At 31.9% G+C, this 15,699-nt stretch overlaps 1 protein-coding gene across 2 annotated transcripts in view; it reads right to left on the bottom strand.

Moving 5' to 3' along the window:
• ALG6 (ALG6 alpha-1,3-glucosyltransferase) overlaps positions 1–15,699 on the bottom strand; it is a 41,837-nt gene that overhangs the window by 16,701 nt on the left and 9,437 nt on the right. For both annotated transcript variants that reach the window (XM_016140392.2, XM_016140394.2), the window contains 7 exons: positions 14,086–14,170; positions 8,759–8,848; positions 7,508–7,596; positions 5,728–5,810; positions 5,029–5,093; positions 1,571–1,756; positions 858–993 (listed from right to left, as the gene is read on the bottom strand). In XM_016140392.2, coding sequence (XP_015995878.2) covers positions 858–993; positions 1,571–1,756; positions 5,029–5,093; positions 5,728–5,810; positions 7,508–7,596; positions 8,759–8,848; positions 14,086–14,170 — 734 coding nt within the window. The remainder of the gene's footprint in view (positions 1–857; positions 994–1,570; positions 1,757–5,028; positions 5,094–5,727; positions 5,811–7,507; positions 7,597–8,758; positions 8,849–14,085; positions 14,171–15,699) is intronic.

Genomic DNA, 15,699 nt, shown 5'->3' with positions numbered 1-15,699 from the left:
TCACATGTGAGGTCTCTGGCACCTAGTAAGTGTGGTGATAATAGTGATTATTTATGATGATCAGTATCATCAGCAGCAGCATCTCCATCGACATACACGTCACATGCCTGTTCCTTCACAACACCAAACTCTCTTAGTCTCTTTCAAAATGCTGTTTCTATCTCCTTATAGATCCATTGAAAGATATTCTTTAGCAATTTAAATATTCAAAAATTAGAAAGATCAATATGCTTTTCTAATTCTTTTTAAAAGAAATGTTTATTCAAAAGCAAATTATCTATAAATATGTTGTCCTTGTCTAACTTTATTAAATGGCCTTTTTGTTTCAGAAAAATGGTTTGTTTAATTTAATTACTAAACCTAAATCAGCAAATTATAATAAAAATTTAACAAGAGTGATTAAGCTCTCATTAAATGAAATGAAAGATTCTCATTAAAAATGACTATGGATGAAGGTTATATATCTCATAAGGAATTATGAGATCTTTCTTGCAAATATGATTATTAGTTTAATAAATAATTTCCTAAGACTAAAAAGAGAATTTAAACCAAAAAATCACAGAGCTGTTAACTTTGTGGCTGCAACTTCTCATGCCTTCATTAGGGACCCTATTTCTTTAGAAAAATGTATAACTGAATTATGGATCTCATGATGAAATAAATATTATCTATGCATGTAATGTAGTAGAAAATGCCAGCTGAGCAAGAGATTATATACTGGATTAAATAATTGGCAAGGAATGACTGCAAGAGGAGAGCAGCTGAAGTTACTATTCTTTGTGAGTCTTCCACAGGAAATCGCCAGAGGTCACAGGAAAGGTATTATAACAGAAAGGAGTAAGAGTTTTTAAACATGCCTCAAATAATCCACGATCAACTGGAAAGAGTCTTCTTAGAACTTGCAGGGTTTGTTCACTTTCTGTAAAGAATGGCAGCCAGCAAAAAATGAAGGAAGCCACAACAGTACAAGCCAGCTTAATTAACAACACGAACCTAGAACAAAAATGTAACCAGTAAGACAGGGAGAGGTTAATAATTCTGAGAAATCAATCTGAGTCTCATTAAATATAATTAATGCAAATGTAAAATAATGATAAATCTATGCCACCAATATAGATTTAAGATGGGAGTCTATTCAAATCAGAGTTAAGAAATTCAAAACCATTAAGATGTGCACTTCTCCAATGAAAAGACTACCACCACACTAATTAACATTTAACTTAGATGTCATTCCCATGCACCCATGAAAAAAAAAAATGTCAAATTGGGATTACTGCTACTAAGCATACAATGTAATATGCTCTTGAAGGATGAAATCCTACAATAATGCTATAACAAGCCAACCCATATTACCTCCAATAAATGTACATTGATCAAAATATTTTTTTAATTATGAAGATTTAAAATAAATTAATATAGAACATGACAATCTCTCTTCCCACTCATGCCATAAGCGACACATTAAAAAGAAATCACCGAAAGGCAAAGTGGAAGACCACCTTCCTCCAGGTAAGTATGCCAAAGAAGTTCTGTAATTTTTTAAAAATTCCAATGTTTAAAAGCCACTCACCCCTTTCCTGTGAGGCCTTTTTTAAAACACTTGCCAAGTAAAAAGCAAAAAAATGGCAAGGAATGGTAAAGTTCCATCTGTTTATAATTTATAGCTAAGCAAAATGCCAGTGACCCTAGAAGGTCCCAGTCATAAGACACTCCAAGAACACCCCACAAAGCAAAGCCAAGACTCACAGAATTATATATGTTCCTGTGTCAAGGAAATTAACTCGATTATTAAAAGGACACATATTTTGTATTTTATAGAGTGTATTTCTTACACAATTTTAAAATAATATATACAATGAAAGCTATTTCTAAATAAAAATGCAAGTACTGAAGTAATAAACATTTCAAATTATCTATAATGGCCTCAAATACATTAAATCTACTGTTAGAGCAACTGATTTGTTCAGATTTAAAAGAGTTCTGAGTAGGTAACACATAGCTTTGCTTCTGCTAGACTATTTCATAGTATTACTATAACAGCATATCAAAATCTATAGAATAAAACAATGCTTCAAAAATAAAAACACAAAACTTCATCTATAATATGCATCAATATAAGTTAATATATGTACTTGATTAGAAACGATATTGTTATTTAAAAAATCGTGATTAAATTTTCAGTTCAAAATGGTGAGCTGAGTACTCACATTTACCTCCTCTCCATCCTGAGACTCCTTAAAATGATAGGGAATTGTGAAAAATATAAATTCACAGCCATAAAGAGAACAGGAAAATAGATTACGATAGATAAAAATTTCAACACATTTCTATAAGACAGAAAGAGAATAGAAAAGTAGTTATAAATAAAATGGGATGGAAGAAGCCACAGCTTAGAGAATACACAGAAGAAGCCTAGGCGAGCAAGGAGCCAATCTACCCTACAAGCCCCTAGAGAACTCTGGAAACATCAAGTAGGTTAGACAGCTTGAGTAGTATGTTAAGAAGAAAACAAGAAGATAAGTTAAAAATCCCTAGATGAAGAAGTTAGATCCTACCTCACTCCTGTGCAAAGATCTGGCGCCAAAACATTTACCACCTATCCCTCCCCAGGCAACAGAAGAAGGAATATTTCTCCAAAGAAAGGAAATAAACTGTTTGGGGCAGCTACTGTAGAGGTTAACACTATAGTGCAAAGCCCTCCACATTTTGAAATTTAAGGATCCCAAAGTGTACAGGTCAGCTTCCTGCCCACTTACCCTATAGTGGGCCAAATAAATAAAGGCCTCACATGAGTTTTTTCTTCTGCCTTATTTTTAAATAAGAATAGATATATTAGATACATTAGGATTCATTAAACATGAAAGGAAAACCTAAGACAGGAAAAGGACCTGAATGAAAAGGGGAAAAAATTGACCCTAGAAAAATGGAAAAATTCAGAAAATAGTAAAAAAAAAAAAAAAAAAAAAAAGAGCAAATTGAAATCTAAGATAATGAGATTTAATAGAAGTGTTAGCAATAAAGTCAAGATGTTCTTCCAAACCATAAAAAGACAAGAAGAGATGCTCATGCTATAGAAGAAAGATCTGCCTGTCTAATTTCAGCTCAAGAAAGAAGTGAGAAAATTATCAAAGATATGAGAATTTCCCAGAATTGAAGAATTTGAAACTTCAAAATGAATTACCCATAGTGTCTAAAACAACTGTCAAAAACACCTATAACCTAAACAAACGGCTGTAAAATTTCAGAGCCCAAAAAGTAAAAAATAGTAAGAACAGCAGCAGTAACAACAGATAAATTGCAGTAAATACTTCTATAGTGCTTAGTATCTTCCAGGTACTGCTTTAAATGCTTTACAAATATTAATTAATTCGCTTCATTCTCAAAAAGTTTACAAAGTAAAGGTTATTAGTATCCCTTTTTTACAAATGAGAAAAATAAAGTACAAAGTGATTTAAAAAATGAGTGCCCATAAATGACATAATCCCCAAAACTTCAAGAATTTGATTCAAATCACAGAGGAGATACCACCACAAATTTACCACAAGGTTAAAATAAAGTGACAATTGGTGAAGATGAGCACCTAGAACTTCTACACTACTGCTAATGGGAGTGTTATAAAAACCATCTGGGAATATCTAAAATTAAACATGTGCACACACTATAATTCAGCAATTCCACTCATAAGAAATACATATGTGTACAAAGAGACATTTATAAGAATATTCATAGCAGCATATTCAACATAGCCAAAACCTGAAGCAATTCAAATGTCTATCGGTAATGGAGTTTCATGTATTCGTGCAATGGAACACTGTAAACAATGTTAAGTGAACAAACTGCAGCTACATACAACTACATGGGTAACTCTCACAAACAGAATGTTGAACCAAAACACAAAACGAAAAGAAATACCTACTGTGTTGTCCCTCTTACATAAAGTTCAAAAAAGTGGGAAACGCTAGTGTTAGCAGTTAGTATAGGAAAAGAGGAGGGAGAAATACTTGAGAAGTGTAAAGGTGTGTTTTGGATATGGCAGTCAATGTTCTATTTCTTGATGCAGGTAATAGATTGCCAATTCACTGAGCTGCACATTTACATTTTGTGCACTTTTCTGTGTGGCTGTTATACTTCAAAGAAAATAATTTTTAAACTCTTGTCGACATCTTTTTTCCATTTCTTTATACAATGTTTTTGATAATATCAGAGTATCAGATAGCCCTGATTTCACAATGCCAAAACATAAAATAAAAAAGAGCTCAATTAAGAAAGTGGATAGAACAAAATATGATAAAAACTATAGGTTTGAATATCTTGCATGTCTTTTGACAGATACACATATTAATTTTATTATAACAAATAGATTGGCATCAAAAGGAAAAGCTATTAATTAAGCAATCATGTTGCTGTGAATTGTCTTTGTTTTCTTTTGGGATAGACAGAGATAGATGGCAAGTAACATTTAATACATTAGAAGACAACTGGAGAGCTATGTAAAGATTTTATCAATTTTTCTCTAAGATTTGTTTGTTTATTTGAATGTTCCTTACTTTAGGGATCAAAAATTACACACACAAAATCCACACAGCAAATTTTAATTATTCAGTTTCAGTTTCCTGAAGCTTTCAGCTACCACTATCTGTTAAACATCTTGTTTTAAGACTCAAAAAATTATAAGATGGTTTTTCCTTTGTCAGTGTCAGATAACTTTTACAAAAGATAGAAGATATGTTACACCTTTTTCAAATTAGGAGAGCATAATCATATCTGGCACTCTTTTTCCAACTCTCCAGAAGAGCTAAGCAGTTATCAAACCAAACAGGTGTGAAAAAGCAATTCTACTTTTAATAAATCTATACTTTACCCTTCAAGTAAAAACTTGGTGAAGAGATTCTTATATACCATTGTGAAAATATTTTATATAAGCAAGTACCCTAGTAAATAAGAGATTACTAGATGATAACATTATACAAACTGAGCCTAGATTTTATAAGATGCATTTGACTTCATTTCTAAATTAGTAAAGGATACTGAAAATGTCCATAGTCAATCAGAATAAGGCCTGGATATAACAATATACATAATATATTAGCGATCTGTAAAGAAGAAAATTGTGAAATAAGATAGCATTCTGTTATTTCAGTCAATCAGGGTAAAAGTGTAGTTTCATTTAACACAGTAACAAATGTTCCCCTCTTACTTTCTATTTATCGAAAAATTCCATTTCTATAAAACAACTCTTAAAACACTAAAGTTTTCAGGGAGGTGACATAGGATACTTCGCTAAAAAGGAATACAAATCACTAAAAGGTATTTGTCAGAGAAAGTACTTCTAGATACACAAATTACAAATGATTAACTTATATAAAATCACCCTAAAAGATTATTTGTTAACTGTGACTATAAATATATATAGCAACTTTTTAAAATGCCTTTCAGTTTAGTCATTCTCACAAGCCAACTCGAAATTCAGACTTACTAGTTAAGCAATAAATTCAACATGCTATGTAATTTGTCAGTACATAACTTCTAAAATTCAGTGCATCTTATTACACAGTTGGGCATTAAAATAATTGTGAAAAGTTTTTTTCTGATTGAAATTAACTGACAGAGATGTATTGTTCCCTATTAGTATCTATTCTTAAAAACAGGGCTTCCTTAAGTTCTATGCTTAATAGTTAAGCTAATGAAACATTTCAGAGATAAAATGTCAGGTTGCTTAAAACTTACCTTTTTCTTAGTTGACATGTCTTTTAAACAATAACAGTACACAACCACTGCAGGTATGTAAATCAGCAAATCAGCAATGAACACTGAAAAAACAGGCAAATGATTTTAAGTGTGAAACCTTCAGGATCTACAATAACCCATGAACTGCCTCTCTCCCTCAGCCTTGAGTGAGAATTCTATTAACACAAGGTTCCGATCCACTCTGGGCAAGTCCTTTACATGTGAGCCCTTTCCATTCCCTTCACCTCTGCCAAATTTTAATTGATACAGTAGGACAGAGTCCCTTTTTTTAATTTTCTCTAACAAATTCACATATTAAATCAATTAGATGTATTCAAAATTAATTCTCTCTTTGCTCTGACTTGAACTTAAAAATTAAGAATACTCAAAGCAAGGGAAGATAATCTATTTTTTTTAATTTTTATATTTATTTTGAAATATATAAACTTTTGTTAATTAATGCATATAAAGAACATGAGAGACCCAAGTGAGGAGGAAACTGAAAAAAGTTAAAAAAAAAACAATTTGTGATTCTAAATGTTCGATCCTTTGAGAACAGAGAAAAACAAACGCTGTATATTAAGTTCTTCAACAGTATTACATAGCTATCCAAAGAGCCTATTTTTTCTTGTACTGCACTAAATAGTGTCCAGAAGAAGGTAAATGATAGTGAACTGTCCGTGTTAGATGCATGCAATCTTTTTCCAGCTCCGGATGCCATATTTAAGATGACACTGACAAACTGAAGCATATTCAAAGAAGCGCACCCAGAGGCCTCAAAACCATAATTGCACTCAACAAATTGATCATCTAAGAAATAGCTAAAGTGTTAGATACTTAGACACTTAGAGCTATTAACCTGGGGAAGAGGTGACTTCAAATGTCTGTAAGGTATCAGGCATATAAAGGATCAGACTTGTTCTATGTAGCTCAAGGAAACAGAACCTAAAATAACTAGTGGAGGTTGAATATAAGGAGGAAACTTTTAATGATTGGGGCTCTCCAAAATAGAACAGACCGTCTCTAAAGACTGTGAGTTCCCTGCAGATACAGGTATTGGTTCAGAAGCTAAAAATGTGGTGAGTATACAGTTCAGAGAGACTAGGGGGAAGACAGGCAAGATAATCTCTTGGGCCTAAGGTTCCATGGCTGGATAAATAGTAAAAAGAACAAACTCTACTAAATTTATACTAATTAAGGAAAAGGCCCCGGTTAGCATTAAAGTCTAAGTCATGTAAAGTTTTAACAAAGTCTAAGCTTATTACTTTCAATTCTTAGATCATTGCACAATAAATGCTCAATAAACATTTGTTGAGTGGATTATTTAATTTAGCAGCAAGGCACAGCAATACAATGAATGAGATACAACTGTAAAGTTTACTTTAAGAAAAAAGTGAAAGGAATTTGTAATTAGTACATTAAAACAACAGTCTGAATAACTAAAACTTCAATTTATAGCAATCTTACTTCAGGTGAGCAGTTAACCTCACGTACCTATACCTCAGTTTCCTCAGCTTAAAATAAAGATAATAATAGTATTTACCTCAATTAGGTGTTCGAATTATTTATTATTTATTATAATAAATACAAAGCACCCAGAATTATTCCTTTCTATTCTTTTTTAGTTTATAAATACATTTTGGTCATAGATTCTACATATATGCATACATATAGTTGTACAATTTGAAAAGTCAGTAGGAACAATAATAGATTCTTTCAATGGGTTGTTCAAAAAACTTTGTAAATCCAGTTTTGCACTCTATACCTATTGTTCTTTTACCTGTTGTACGCATGAACAGCTTATGTGCTGGACTCTCATATCCATGTGATGTATGGAGAGCGATCCAGTCTGGATTTATAAACTTTGCCCTGCAAATCAAAGCATACATACATGCTTTATTCCCCATTACTTTTAGTAGTAAGGACATCTGAGGACAAATGAATCTATTTTGAAAAGTGGCCATTGCTCTTTTAAAACAATAGAATCAACGCTTAAGCTTTTGTCTTTTTATTTAATCATGTGAAACTGACTTAAGCTATAAAAGAGTCTGTCTTGTTCATCTTCAACAAAATCATGTAATATGTTACTAAGAGCCCTATCTTTCACAATTCTTCCAATGTAAAAACAATCCGATGTACCACATTGCATTTATTAAACACATATTTTATAAAGAACAATATGTTAGCATTAACCAGAGTATCATGTTTTATAATTTACAGTCTTTTCAGTTCAGTTATCATAGCAATCAGCTATAATAAATAGCTATTAAACATAAATCACTGCATAAAACTAAACTTAATTGTTCAAGATAAATTAAGTTTTCAATCACATTACATTACCCAGAACACTGCAAAGGATAACTGATTATTATAAAGCTTGGGAACACATTTTTAATCCAGGAAGCTAATTTTTAAAAAATATAAGATAGTAAAACAAATGAGTTTGAAAGATACTGTAAAGAGTTCCTCAAATTTCTGCTGACACACTTCAAGTTTGAAATGAAATACCACTATAGAGCAGAACTGGGTCTTCACCACATAGAAGTTCCTAATCTTCTATAAACCATTCCATTTCTGTAAAAGAAGGAATTCCAATCCTAATCTTAAATCATAAGTGAAACACTACAGTAATTCTAGTTTCTAACTTGACAGGACAGTCAGAATACCACTTGGACCTATATTTTTCATTTACTTTGCATCTTTCCAGAAAAAAGCTTTCCTATGCACAACTAACCATATTAGATACATTTCTCCGTCATCCAGGAGTAATCGGTAGCAACTCTGCTTCAAAAAAAAGCTAGATTTTCGCACTTCTTTCTAGCCTATCCTCCGAAGGAATTATGGAAATGTTCAAACTCTGATAGTTAACTTTCTTATAACCCGACTGTAAAGGTATAGTGCTTTCTTTGCAAACCATAATACGATAGTAGCTACAATCTCTTCTCTATTCAACAAAGCTAGGTCACGCGGTCCCTTACTATATCTGTTAAAGGTAAAAATATTTAGAGTTACATTAAGGAAGAAAACTTACACATGTGCACACAAAAGACTATGATAAGCTGTAAGAGGTGGATAATCCAATCCCCAATACAGTAGATTGTTATCACTGCTGTTAAAATACCTGGAAAAAAAAAAGAAAGAAAGAAAAACACAGCTTTCTATTAATCAATATTCAGGAAACAGACATATTTAACATCTCATCTAGTTTAATTAAAGTGAGAAATATGTTAGATAAGTTAAAAAATTCAACTAAAGTTTTTGTCTTTCTCCTTCTAAAAAATTTTTATGAACTCACAATTAAAAGTTGTTATCGTATAATAGTATACTAAATAATTTATTGTCTAAACCAAGGGACTCTTGAGAGTGACAGAGGAAGCTATTAATAATTAGTGGTTACCAGGGGGTAGAAGAGAGTAAAGGGGATCCAGTTATGGTGATAGAAAAAAATTTAACTTTGGGTGGTGAGCATACAATGCAATATACATAGGATGTATTACCGAACTGTACACTTGGAATCTATGTAACTTTATTAACTAATGTCGCCCCAAAATTTAATTAAAAACTGCTTTCACACACAAAAATAATAATAATTAAACCATAACAACAGATGCAAACCAAGATTGTTCTAGGCAAACAGCAACTTATTATTGCTCTGCTATTAGTAGACTTAATTGATGATTAACACTTATACGAAAGAAAATACTCAACAAAAAAGACAATTTGCTTCTGATATCTAACAAATTAGAGAAGCAATATGAAATCACAATCTTAAAAAGTAAAAAATAAATATCAAAGAACACATAAAGATCTGGTTTATGGAAAGAGAAATATCTCATGAAACAGGTAGATTTTTAATAAGACTTTGAAAACAAGTCAACCAACATGTAATGAGAGCCTATTCTTTGCAAGATTCTGTGAATTAAGGAAGAAAACTAGATCAAATATTCATAAATTAACTGGCTCCTCCAGTTGGCCAGAATGGGAGGAAACTACATACAATTACTATGACCCAGAAATGAAAATTAAATGTATGTAAACAGATTTCTAAATTATATCTTTTACAAAAATTAGTCAGCTTCTTCTATCCAATTTATTTTCTCAGTCATAAGAATTTACAATAATGGAGACCAAACTTTCTAAGTCACAAATAACCATTGTTCATAAGCCTTTTTCTAAAGAGTAACAATTTCACAGCATCACAATCTTACTTTGGGATTTTTAAAAGTTTTTAAGTTAGCATTCATCGTGATCCCAAATCTATTATACACATTTATTTTCTTAATGTTAGTCACATGAAATGTATGTCATATAGAGGGGAGTGGAACTAATTAAATGATCACGGCATACCATGAGCTCTGGACATACCACAGGGTACCATCACATGGTAGTATATGGTGGCAGTTGTCCACTCCAGCAGCAACATGCATGTGAATAATCCAGGGTCTTATATCTGGCTGGGACTTGAAGCCAAGACACAGTGAATCCAAGAATCTCCAGGTTAGCTGGAGCCCCTTTTAACAGCTTGAATCTGGGAAATTTGGCCAGGCCAATAGTGGAGACCAGAGCACCCACTGCTCTAGGCAGGGTTGCCTGAAGACAGGTACCAATTGTATTAGTTCCAAATTCATGTTACTAAAGGACGCACTGGCATAAATTTTTATTATATCTATTTCATAGAGTTGTTGAAAGATTGAATTAAACGTGTGAAACTATTAAGTTACTGCCTGACACTAAGTACAAAATAGTAGTTCTAATTGATTAGCGTCAAAACTATTGGGATGGATACAGCAATAAAAAACCATTTAATAATTCAAGAATCACATTTTGTCCAATACAATTTGATTTTTTTTAAGCTTCTGATAAGGCAAAAACTATTTTGCATTTACTTTAACTTTGAGCTTCTTTGGAGATAGTAAAAGAGACGTTGACAGTAAGCTATAAATGTGCAAGATATATACTAACGGTAAAGTCACTGGTTTGACTGGGACAAAAAAATAACAGGGCTAACGACAATGCTCCCTGTTCTTATGGAAATGCATAAACAAGAGAGAAATTCATGGGGAAAAGATATTTAAAAGGGTTTTAAATAAAGCTTCAGAATCTACCAGTAGAAACAAAGCAACAAAGCTTTATATTTTGTAGATAGACCTGAAAAATTCTTTAAATAGCATTGAAATGTATTTTCTCACTGAATTCTCATGTCATCTCAGTAAAGGTTTTGTCAGAAAAAAAATCTGGCTGCCACACAAATTATGAAATTAAATTCATGTGATCATTAACTTCAAAATATAATTTTTTCACATTCAAGCCAGAGTCATGGGTATTTTTGCTTTTTAAAAATATATATATTTTAATTTTAAATAGTCCCGAACTTATAGAAAAGTATCAAGAATAGTCCAAAGAACTTCTGTACATCGAAGAGTAAAATTTGTATGACAAAGGACACCATAAGAAAAATTTAAAGACAAGAACAGACAGGAAGAAAATATTTATTTTATACATGTACCCATGTATAATCATTCCCCTACTAAGAAATATTTAGAGGGTTTCAGGTTTTTCATTATTATAAACAATGCTGAGATAAACAGCCATCCCCACAATTCTTCTTGACTTACAAAACTGTGATTTTGTTTAAAAAGCAACATGCTCAGGATAGGTGGACTCTTCCCCTAGTCCCAGGGACAAACCATGTCTGCACTAACCCAGGTGTTTCTTTTCACTAAAGAGTGCTTGAAGAATGGGAATGATTTTACTCCTCAGAAAAAGAGAAGTAAACAGAAGGTATTTTTGTTATACCTGCCTTGAATATGGTTGTATAGTTAGAATGCTGTAGCCCTGGCAGTCATCTACTGACCAGAGGGGGAAAAGCCCCAGGATGAAAAGCCAATATGCCAAGAAGAAACAATGGAAGAGGAAAAAGAGGAAAAAAGCCTGAGTCCTTGATTGCTCTCAATGAGCCACTTTATCAGCCCTGCAAAGACCTAGTTCTTAAGATAATGGAATTATTTTACTTCTCAAGCTATTATTACTCAGTTTTTTATTACTTGATGTAAAAAGTATTCCTGACTTCACACATTAGAAATGTTCATTATAAAATTAAAGAAAAAAAATCAATTTTCCTCTTACTTACAACTATATATATTAAAATAGAATAAGTTTTCTTTCAATTTAGAATTATGAAACTGACATTTTTTAAGTTAACCTGATCCATCCTGATTTCATAGTTAGACAACAATGTCACTTAAAAGAGTTTTGACTAATTCTATTATAGCTAACTTTCTAGATGAAGACAGAAAGACTTTACCCTTAGAAAATTGAAGCTAAAAAATAAATAATTCCTCAGACACACTATTAAGTAACAAAAATGGCAAATTTAATCAGATTTGACAAAATTAGCCAAAAAATTCCAAATATTAGAAATGTTACTTCCTATATAGATTTATATCCAGTATTGATAATGACAAACCTGTTCTGGGTATATGTTTTCTATTTTATAAATGGTGCCATTGTAATGTATCTTTTTCAATGACGTTCATTACAAATCATATATCAAATAAACTGAATTTCAAACTAGAAAGAAAAAAAAACACCATTTCAACATGAATCTGAAACAGATTGGTTTATCTTATAATTGCCAAGTGTTCATTTTTGTTTTTTTCTAGTCTATCCACTTATAAAGAAAAATTTTCTGACATTTATTATAGTAAATCATATTTGTTTCCTATGAGCTTCCTGAAGTACTGCATGATCAACTGATAAGTTATTTTCTTTATACACATGTCTGTTACTGAGCCCACCATTCGGAATTCTCATGCTACACAACCTCAATAAAGACTTGAACACTATGAAACTTACCACCAAGATTACTTCAGACATTTCATATTTTTTAAAAATTCACGGACCATAGTAAAAATCTAATATGTAATTATACTGAGTTATACATTTCTGGATTTTAATAAAGAAAAAGAATGTATATAGATAGCCTATTCTTGGCTATCTGGGCCAAAGTAGAAGACCACTGGCACAGAAAACTGAAAATTGAGGTAGATCAATATTACGAGTAACCCATCTATTCTACTGGGTTAAGATTATATTCTCACTCCTGGAATCAACGTTATCCCAATCTAGCACTAAGCCAAAAAGCTGCAATTTATCAATTTAATCTTTCAATACTACGTATTAGGTTTAATTTCTATTAACATCCTTGTTGAGAACTGTTTACCAAAGAACAGCCAAGAATATAATTATCTTATCTGTGTAACATTTACAAAAGAATAGAAAAGAATTACGAAGCTAAAGAGTGGTGGTCTGGTTTTCCTTAGCAAATATTACCTTATTATACCAATCAAGCAGGATAAAAATATTAAGAATGTACTAATAATCTGAACAGTGATACTCATTGGTTAAATAGGTATCTGAGGATCTGAAAGATGCTCAAAATAGAACAATAAAGATTGGTGCCAAATATTTAGCTGACCTCTATTTTAAATACTCCAAACTCTGACTAGGGTACAGCCAACCTATTAATAGATGGTCCAATATGAAGTTCTTGTATGAAACACTTTCATAAAGGAGTTATACAAAAGCAGTGGCAATCAACAGAACCTTATGAGCACTTTGTATAGGCCGTCTCTAACAAAATAATCTACTAGGCATCCAATAAAGTCAATAAATAATGTCATCAATTATTATCAGAACATGTTCAATAGACATGACACAAGCATGAATATCTGTGAAGACACACACAGCTAACATGAAGAGCTCTCGTTACATTGCAGGCACTGGTTTAAATGCTTTACATGTACCATTTTATTCAATTATCACAATTACCCAGTAAAATATGTATTCTATTATTTTCAGGCTACGAATAATAAAACTGATGCAGAGAAAGTTAAATAATTTGCCAAAGGTCATATTGCTAGTAAATAAATAGTGGAGCTAGGATCTGAATGCAGGCTGACTCTAGCACCTATACTTTCTACCACTCAGCTACTCCCTTTATACATGTCACGCATTCCTAACAGAAAAATTCTGCAAAACCTCCAGAGGAAATATTTTTAGCCCATAAACTTCCACAGTTTATGTCCAGAGGAGCTTCATATAGTGTTCTACCATCAAAGTTCCAGTTTAGTACCATCCTCCAGCTGAGAACGGAGCATATGGGTAACCTCAAGGGGTCTAAAAATTTCAAAATGGGCCTACAATATGCAAGGTAATACATGTGACATCAGTATATAGGAAGATGAGGAACATTATTTTATAGTACCATTTATATTAGCATTATTTTCCTCTTAAATATCTTCAAATCATCTATATTAACTATGATAAACAATAAAATCAAGTTAAAACTATCCATACCATTGTTTGATCGGTAAGTTAAAAGTAATTTCTTGCCAGTGTCTCTGAGCTTCATAATCACCAAACATAGGTGGTTTTCCAGCACCTAAGAGGAAAGTAAAAAGAGCAAAGTAACAATATACTTCAGTATATCAGTAATTTTTATTTCCTTATGAAAATTTTCTATATTATAGAGATAGTGCAGGTGAAGGAAAAGAACACAAACATTACCAAAACATCAGAGAGATGAGGTCTGGCTTCTAGCACAGCTAGCACACTAAGTGACTGAGTGACCCTAGGCAAATTACTCAACATCCCTAAGCCTCATCAGCACATTAAAAATAGGATCAATTCTACCTACCTGAAGGACTACTGGAATAAAGAAAATAATGGATATAAAATGCACTGTAGAGTACCTGGCACACAGTGAACGTTCAATAAATATTGTATACATAGTTATAATTTATGTAAAAATGTTATAAATAAAAACATTAGTTATTAACTAGTTGATAATACTAAGTATAAAATATCCAAGTTTATTTTTATTTCATGAGACTGTCAACTATACTGCCCAGTATCACAAAACAATAATAACAAATATCTGTATCTGAAAAGAGGCTTTTATAAACTAAACATAAATATCTTAGGGTCAAGTATAGAATCATAAACAGATTATATATTACGAAGATATTAATTAGGCCAGGCTCTGCTGTCAAGTGGGTTACATAAAAACTGGGAATTTGTAGCTTTGTTTTAATTTCAAAATTACAAATAAAATGATAATGGAATTTTAATAACTAACAATTGATAGTGTCTACTACATTCCAAATACAACAGTGAATTAGCTATTATCATCCACATTTTACAGCTAAAAAAAAAAAACGGAAGCAATTGTCACCCAAGTAATAAGTAGCATAGTGTAGATCTGAACCCAGGCAGACTGGCTCTGTAATCCGTACTCTTAGCTCCTACTCTGTGTTGTCTCATGACTTGGTTAAGTAGGTTATTAACCTTAAATCATTTAAAATGACATAAAGGTAATTCCCTTTAATAAATAGTAAAAACCCGCTATTTAACTAGCAATTGACTACAAAATTGTGACACAACCCAAAGAGGTATACAGTTCAGTCACAGGTTTTTTAATTAGCAAATGAAAATCTCATGTAGTCAAATATACTCATTAATGCCTAGGGAAGGTGTGCTATATTGGAGAATGACATTTTGCATTTAATGGCTATATTATACCAATATTATATAAATGCTAGCATCTCCACCCAAGGAGATATATGCACTATGAAATAATCATGAGAAAAGCAGATTAACATCTCTAAACCATATGCATTGAATGATTACCACAAGGAATCGCCCACTATACATAAACAAATGTACACATATACATACACACACACCCCTCCAGAAAGTACCATATCTTGTTCATTTTTGTATTCTCAGTACATAATGTCACCTGGATTTTCAATGGATATAGCAAGGATGTTGATATAATCAGTGTGAAATAGCAAGGATTTTAAGTTCAAAAAACTTGAGTCCCTGATTATTTACTTATTGAATGTACATTAATTTGTGATGTCAGACTATACATTATGCCAAGGCTACTTTAACAAAATGCCCATATAT

Source organism: Rousettus aegyptiacus, unplaced genomic scaffold (assembly GCF_014176215.1).
Source record: "Rousettus aegyptiacus isolate mRouAeg1 unplaced genomic scaffold, mRouAeg1.p scaffold_m13_p_1, whole genome shotgun sequence".
Taxonomy (NCBI): Eukaryota; Metazoa; Chordata; class Mammalia; order Chiroptera; family Pteropodidae; genus Rousettus; species Rousettus aegyptiacus.
Note: the sequence above shows the minus strand (reverse complement) of the source record. Positions and strands in the feature narration are given on the sequence as shown.